Here is an 8458-nt window from a genome sequence, read left to right as displayed (position 1 = left end):
ATTTATTTATAATCTTCATAAATGTATGTTAACTGTAAACTTGCGCGCCGCAAGATCCAAGCCGTAGTGGCCCAAAGTTGGTTGGTTTGCTCTTGTTTCTCTGGTAAGTTGTAATGAAAGCCTCTGGCTCTTGCCCACATTATTTTGAGTGAGTGTACATCAGGGGAATTCTTGGACTTCACTCCAAGCATTCGATTGATAATTTTAGAAAAGCAAGGGCAGAACTAGGAATTTTTCAATGGGCGGGCTAGCTAAATTTTTTAGCTTAAACTCTAATGATCTTTGTTTTTCATTGACTAATTTTCAATAAACTTTTTAAGACAAATACATATTAAATGTAATAAAAAAATACACTTTATCAAAATTAATGTGTTCAACAATATAATTGAAAGTATACCTATTCAAGTTTCTTGTTTCTTGGCATCAATCGAATAAGACAAATGCAAAGTGAACAAATATAAATAATTAAATTTCACATATATATTAGTTGTGAACACAAGAAGAATATAATTAGGTTACTGTTCCGTTTTTGAAAGTCTCTTCCCACCTGTGAGTTTTAATTACCTACTACCGTCTGTAATTATAGGTTGAAAGACTCGTGAGGGTTTTTATTGAGTACAATATTAAGAAGCTTTCCCTTTTTATTTTGGGGGGAAAACGATTATTGACTTTGCCAACAAAAGAAAAGAAAAGAAGCAAAAGGCCACATGCTTCGAGGGAAAAAAAACAAAACCAAGGCTGCTAAGTAATTGCACGATTCGGTCAATTTGATTGAAGGATTGGATCAAAGCAAAAGGCAAAAAACTTGGTGGGCCATATAGATGTAGGTAATTTTTTTTTCTTCAAAGCTTTCGTTCCGCCCTTGAGTATAAGACTGAATTAAGAGACGGAACATTTGAACTTGAGACATCTTCTAATAATACATGGAGTTTGTATCATGTTAAAATCAATGATTGAATCTTGAGACATCTCCTAATAATACATGGAGTTTGGATCATATTAAAATCAATGACCGAGTTGAGAAACGGAACATTTGAACTTGAGACATCTCCTAATAATGCATGGAGTTTGGATTCTGTTAAAATCAATGATGGTTAACTGTTATACTCATGATGTGTTTCTTGAAGATGGTTGTCTGTCTATTTTTAATTTGTAGTGTGTTTTTAATAGCGACTCAGCAGTTATCTTAATATGTTCAAGATGAAACCTAATTATGGCCCTTAAAAGGAATTGACCTGCCAAACTTTACATCGTATCATTTAGTAATGAAGTTCCACTGTCCACACGTCTTCTAAATGCTTTGTGGTAGTGCTTTTCTTTAACAATGTCCTCATCCAACAACGGCATTAGCGGCCCAATTAACAAATATTAAAACTGCATGATTTATACAATCACAACCGTTTATTTTCAATGAATTAGACATTTGAAAAAAGGGGATTAACCTGAGAGTTTGTCAATATAGACGACTAATAACTGGATAAGCCAACCACAAATCAAACTAGGAAAGAAATCTCAATCTAATTTCCTAGTTTATAGTCTGTATAAGACAAGTTTCAGTCACATCATTAATGCCAATAAGGACAGAAGAGTCTAATAATCCTAGCTCGGCACTAATTATAGTGCAATCTTTATTAGCGTTTTTGTAAAATGACCAACATCATACAGTTTTATAACTTACTCATCTTCAGAGGTCCCAGCTCTTTGGCCTTGGCCCTCAGCAAGTGCTTCTGTATCTTTCCGGTAGCTGTCTTTGGCAATGGTCCAAACACCACTGATCTGGGAACCCAATAAGCAGGTAGCTTGGACCGGCAGAAGTTAATTATATCTTCTGCCAGACGCTTTTCGTCAGACTTATCGACACCTGGCTTCAATGTCACAAAAGCACAAGGAGTTTCTCCCCACTTCTCATGTGGCCTTGCAACCACTGATACCTCAAATATGGCCGGGTGTTGATAAAGAGTATTCTCTACCTCAACACTACTGATGTTCTCACCTCCAGAGATGATAATGTCCTTTGATCTGTCTTTAATTTCTATGTACCCATCTGGATGCTTCACAGCAAGATCCCCAGTATGATACCATCCATTGGCAAAAACTTCCTCATTCACCTTTGGGTTCTTTAAATACCCTTTCATTACAATGTTTCCCCGCATCATTATCTCTCCCATGGTAGCTCCATCTGCGGGAACAGGTTGCATAGTCTGAGGGTTGAAAACATCTAAGCCCTCCAAACCAATGTAACGAACACCTTGACGTGCATTAAGTCGTGCTTGGGTTACAGGGGGAAGTGAGTCCCACTCAGGCTTCCAAGCACAAACTGTGGAGGGACCATAAGTTTCAGACAGACCATAAGTATGAGTGACTCGGAAGCCCTTTTGGGACATTGCAAGGAGAACAGAGGGTGGAGGGGCAGCACCAGCTGTCATTACGTGTACAACATGAGGGAGCGGCAGGATAGTCTCATCTGGTGGAGCATTGACTATGGTGTTTAGTACCACAGGTGCAGCACAAAAGTGAGTCGCACCATACTTGGCTATAGCTGAATAAACTGCCTTTGCTGTAACCTATGAAAATGCCAAAAGGAGAGTGTGTACATGAACATCTAAACCAAGCTACCATAGAAAGCTAAATGGAAAAAATGGCAAACATCTGCCCTGTATACTAAAATGATTAACCTCCAAATGTGCCCAGCATCCACGTAAACAGAGAAACAGAAGAACTTGAAAAATAAAATTTGAAGCTCAGTCCCAAAGCTTAAAAGGTTTACAACCAAACATCAAACGCTGCCTGAACATTATAGATCGATGGCACATGTAAAAATTTGGCACTACTGCAAGTGCAGCATGTTGCCACAGCACAGAAAGTCCACTACAAGCTCCAAGGAGCATTTTTATATTGGTTTCTGAATATTCAATCAGGGAATCAGGGTTTACTATCACACTTGGGATAATAGGTTGACTAAAAAGACTGATCAAATTGCACCAATCTATCTACATCAAATATAAGCTACAACACTATGACAAAATCACACAAGATCAGAAAGATTAATTCATATGCTGAATTAAACATCAATCATTTAAAATTACAAAATATTATTTACCTGTCGAAGGCATATGTTTGTCCCGCAAAGAGCTGCAAGTGACCAAGGAAAACACCAACCATTGCAATGGAACATGGGTAGAGTCCAGAGATATACAGCTCCTTCAGTCATCCCCCATACAAGAGGACCACTCAAAGCCATCAGATAAGCCCCACGGTGATGCAAAACCACCCCCTTAGGACTGGCTGTCGTGCCAGAAGTATAACCCAGAGAAATGCTCTGCCACTCATCCTCTGGTGGTTTCCAAGCATACTCAGGGTCACCACTTTCCAAGAATTTCTCATATTCAACGGCGCCTCTTCCCAAAGCACTTTTTAGTGCCTCGGGATCACAATTTTCGTCACCTATAACAATTAAGAGTGGAGGCTTGTAATGGCCTTTGCTTTGCTCTTCCCAAATTTTCAAAGCTTCCTCTGCCAAGGGAAAATATTCTTGATCCACCATGACAACTACAGACGATGAATGACCAAGAAGGAAAGCAATCGTTGGTGCATTTAGACGGACATTGACAGTATTTAACACAGCTCCTGCCATCGGAACTCCAAAATGAGCTTCATAGATGGCTGGGATATTTGGTGCAATTATTGACACCTGTTGTCAATATCAGAGAAGTAATATGTCAGTCAACAAGCTCCAACACAACAAAAGAAGCATATACAAAAGGTGATTATGAGACCCCACACAGGTATCTTAAAATTGATCCGAGATTTTAAAGAGGTGCGCATCATGGTTTCAGAGATTATTATGAATTCTTAAGAACAAGGATCCAGGTATTGCAGTACAATGAAAACAGAAAACCAATAGCCAAAAAAAAAAACTAACAAAAACCATTTTCCCATGCCAGTAGAAAGGAAATATGTCCATTAAAAGAATGACATTATGAATACTCAAGCATAAACTATCTGTTGATAGCATAAAGACAACTAGAAAAGAACTTCAAAAATCCCCCAAAACAAGCATGGTGCAGAGACAATGGTTATCAGCAAAGGAAGTGAAAAGAAAAACGGAAGCAAGACAATAAATAAAAAAGGCCATTATCTCAACAAAACTGAGCGTAAAACAGGAATGACCAAATTAAAAAGAACATTTTTTGGTGAAAATAATACCCGTCTGCATTTTAGAGGAAAAAGGAGATGTCACTGAAGCAATTCATTGCAAATGACCAGTGTCATGCTGCAATTGTTTCATAGCATGGTTCTTTGCATGCATATAGAAATAGGTGTTTTTCTACAGGAACACTGGTGACAGTGAGTTATTGTATCTTCAAAGTGTCTAATTGAAGTTGAAGACAGACAATATTAGCCGAATTCAGGACCTAGATCAAGGTGACATAATTGTAACTAGTTTTTCTTTCTTTCCCAACTGTATGTATCTATGTGAGAGCGTTTTTTTTTTCTCCTTACTTTCTAAGGAAAACCAATTGCATTTGGAAGGCTCGTTTTTGTTTCAATTAAATTACTTGAAATCCATAATGCAAAATATTTTCAAAAGTCTCTATAAGTTTCTTCTCTTTAACATTGGGTATTCAATGAGAAGAAGCATAAACCAGTAGAAAACTAAACTAAAAGCAAAGTCCTTTACAAACATGAAGCAGAAAGGGATAAATCCAAAGCAACCTACAAAGAAATCTAGCATTTGAATGTAATTTCATTTCCATAAATTTCAATTAAACATGCAAAAGAGCTTGCCTTTATTTTCCCTTTTTTTTTTCTTCTCTGGTGATACATACATATCCATCTTCACCATTAACAAAACTAAAGTATAATATTTGATGACATAAAAATAAAAAAAAATTTAAAATAATAAAACAAATTCAGCTAACGTCGTCGATGACGGAAAATTAAGGTAAGCTAATGAAGTACCGTGGTGCCGAGGCCGATGGAGCGCTTGGAAAGAGCGGAGGCCAAACGGCGGCAACGCTGGTAAGTCTGCTGCCACGTGTAGTGAAGAGATCCGTGGACCACCGATTTTCTGGTGGGATGCACCACAGCTGCTCTCTCCAGAAACCACAGCGGCGTTAATGCCGTGTAGTTCGCGTCGTTCTTCGGCAGATCGTCTATGTCTCGCTCCACCACCATCTCTACTGCACCTCCTCTAATTTCTCTCTCTCTCTCTCTCTCAGAAATTCAGAGTTATGAGCAAGAAGCTGACAAGAGGCTGGGAGTGGAACTGGGAGCTATATATATATATATATTACACGACTTTCGTCATTGCTTATCTAATTCCAAGCCTTTCTAAATACACGACACGTGTCAGTTGCTTTCGTTCCCACATATTTTCGGGCTGGTTTTTTTAACTTGGTATTTAGAGAAAATATTAAAGGACATATTGAATTTGGTATTTATTTACCAAAAGAGAAACTATTAAAGTTTTGTGCTATGCATAAACATTACAGCCACGGATTTTGGGATAAAGTGGTATTTGTAGCATCATCTTTTATTTCCTATTGCAACACTCTTATAACCATGTATTCAAACTTTTATTTTTCTTGCTTGTTGTTACTACGAGAATCGTTTTTGCTTTCTTTTTTATTGTTTCGATTTACCAAGTTCAAATGAAAATTTCAACATCTTTATTTATTTTCAATTACCCGAAGCATTTTATGACTCACTGCAACCCTTATTCTACTAATAAGATGTTTAGGATGCTTTGTTTGAACCACGCCATCAAATTTATTTAAGGCAAAAGACATTCCATAAAGGAACTATTAGGGAAGATCGCCATCCAAGTCCATGAATACTGAATAGAGATTATCCACACGTGCTATATAAGATAAAGAAATTGAAAGACAACCCCTAAGAAGCGTGTCTTTATAAGAAAAAAAAAATGTATTGCAAAATACACACATATTCATGTAATTGCTTTTTGAAAATATTCAACTAGTTGACAGATTAGGTCATCCTCAATGGTTGGGACTCTAAAAGAGGTCGATAAAGCCTCATTTAAAGCTCCGATAGAATCTTTTAGGCTCTAAAGGTATCTCTCCCATAATGGGAGGCTCAATTTATAATTTTTTTATGATGTAATTTTATTTATGTTTTTTTTTGTTAACTTATTTTATTTTAATGTATGCTTATATTATGTTTTTTTTTAATGAACATTTCAACCAAAAATAATTAAAATTTGTACAAGATTTATAAATAAATAAAAAGTGATTAGAGTAAAGTGAAAAAAACTAGCTATTTTGTTACCCAAAAAAAACTAGCTATTTATTTCCCCTAAAAAAGGACTTTCATTTGAAAAATAAATAAATAAAAGACCGGTAGAAGAAAAAAACAGTACAAGAAATAATCAAGTTTTGAATTCATTTTATATGCTAGCGGGCCCCGTGTGCAAGTGGTTTGGCAGTTGTCATGGCAAAAGGCCAATACTATTCATTTTTTTTGTTTTTTTACAAATTTTTTTACCTAAACAATTAATTTGGACACTATTTTAGGATAAGATGATAAATAAAAATACAATTTGGAAGTGAATAAAATGTTGAGTAAAAAGTGAATAATAGTAGAAGTAGAAGAAAATGTATGAGGATTTGGTAGGTATTTATGGAAAAAAAAATTCAGAATTTTTTAAATATTTTTTCGATATTTTTTCATTTTTTTATTGCTCAAAAATTGGCTGCCGTTGGATTGGAGGAAAAAATCAAATCGGAGAGGGGCTAGAGCAGCCACTATTCACATGAATAGTGGCTGCCCTTACAAAAAGCATTGTGTGTTTCCAGCAGTTGTCATGGCAAAAGGCAAATACTATTCATTTTTTTGTTTTTTTACAAATTTTTTTACGTAAACAATTAATTTGGACACTATTTTAGGATAAGATGATAAATAAAAATACAATTTGGAAGTGAATAAAATGTTGAGTAAAAAGCGAATAATAGTAGAAGTAGAAGAAAATGTATGAGGATTTGGTAGGTATTTATGGAAAAAAAAAATCAGAATTTTTTAAATATTTTTTCGATATTTTTTCATTTTTTTTATTGCTCAAAAATTGGCTGCCGTTGGATTGGAGGAAAAAATCAAATCGGAGAGCCCAGGCGCCGACACTTGGAAGCTAGCCGTTAGGGGTACTGTAGCGGGCGCGTCAATTTTTTTTAAAGTAAAAAATTTTGGACGCCAAGTCTGACGTCATCCCAAAACTCGAGCCAGCGCAAGGGCCAGCCTTGCCTGAGGGCCAACCCAGGTTGCTGGGTCCCACACTCTGCCCGGGACATTTTTTGTTGCTGGAAACAGATTTTGGCCCAAACCCCCCCCCCCCCCCCCCCCCCCCCCCCCCTAGCCTCCTTGTTGAAAGTGCTCTTAGAGCCCAAAATCTCTTTCATTGGGAATGCATTTTCAACCTTAGATTATATTATATTTTATATATATATAAGGGCTCTATGGTGGTTGAGTCTATATTTAGAGCACTTCCACCTATTTGTCATGGCAAAGGGCAAGGGTAAGGCAATGGTTGTTACTATTCATGTGAATAGTGGCAGCCATTGCAAAAGGCTTGTGGTGTTTTCACCCATTGCAATGGCAACCACTATTCACATGAGATATGAGGAGAGGAATTTGTATAGGGTTTTGGTGTGGAAAGTGAAAAATATGACTAAGTATTTATTTTTAAAAATTCTAAAATTTTTAGTATTTTTAAAGATTTTTTTTTCAATTTCTTTTTCATTACTAACGTCATCACTGACGTCAGCAAACCCAGGCTGTTCTTGCCTTCGGGCTTGCCCAGGCTTGTGGAGCCCAACAACTACCTGGGATGCATTTGTGCGCTGGAACCTCTGCCTAGGGCTTGGGCCCCCTCCTGCCCAGGCCACAACCTTCTGTTGTAAGTGCTCTTAGTAGTACCCTAAACTTTTACAAACCAAACACAAAAAGTTGTAATTGTTATATAACTAAGGGGAAATTGTAGAGAGAATTGGAAAGTAGAGGAAGACAATAGAAATTGTTCAATCAACTTGTATTTCTCATCTTGATAAGACCTCTTATTTATAGGCTTACAATGGTAAGAAGACATTAACAACTCATAAGTTACAAGCCCATAACTATGGTATTTAGTGTATAGGTTACATAGAATTAGAAAGGGTGAATGCTAAAAGGTATGGTGGTCATCCACCAACTCATGCATTTACAACACTCCCCCTTTGATGTCCACCATACAATTGACATAGTTGCCTCATTAAAAACCTTGCTAGGAAAACCCAGTGGGACAAAACCTAAGCAAAGGGAAAAAGAGTGCAACATTCTTCTGGATCATTGATATGGTGTTGGACGTGCTTATGCTGCCTTGTTAAAACCTTGATAGGAAAAACCCAGTGGGACAAAACCTAGTCCAAGGGAAAAGAGTACAGGGTACATATGTCCTATATGTAGA

General features: G+C 36.8%; 1 protein-coding gene across 1 annotated transcript; it reads right to left on the bottom strand.

Moving 5' to 3' along the window:
• Positions 1-1333: 1333 nt before the first annotated feature.
• Positions 1334-5251, bottom strand: AAE7 (acyl-activating enzyme 7). The gene is made up of 3 exons (XM_021966579.2): positions 4963-5251; positions 3101-3691; positions 1334-2564 (listed from the first exon to the last, which is right to left on the bottom strand). The coding sequence occupies exons 1-3, from the start codon at positions 5176-5178 to the stop codon at positions 1668-1670; spliced, it is 1704 nt and encodes a 567-aa protein (XP_021822271.2). The 5' UTR covers positions 5179-5251; the 3' UTR covers positions 1334-1667.
• Positions 5252-8458: the final 3207 nt, after the last annotated feature.

Source organism: Prunus avium, chromosome 1 (assembly GCF_965620075.1).
Source record: "Prunus avium chromosome 1, drPruAviu1.hap1.1, whole genome shotgun sequence".
NCBI classification, from domain to species: Eukaryota; Viridiplantae; Streptophyta; class Magnoliopsida; order Rosales; family Rosaceae; genus Prunus; species Prunus avium.
This window is presented reverse-complemented; position numbering and strand designations above follow the sequence as displayed.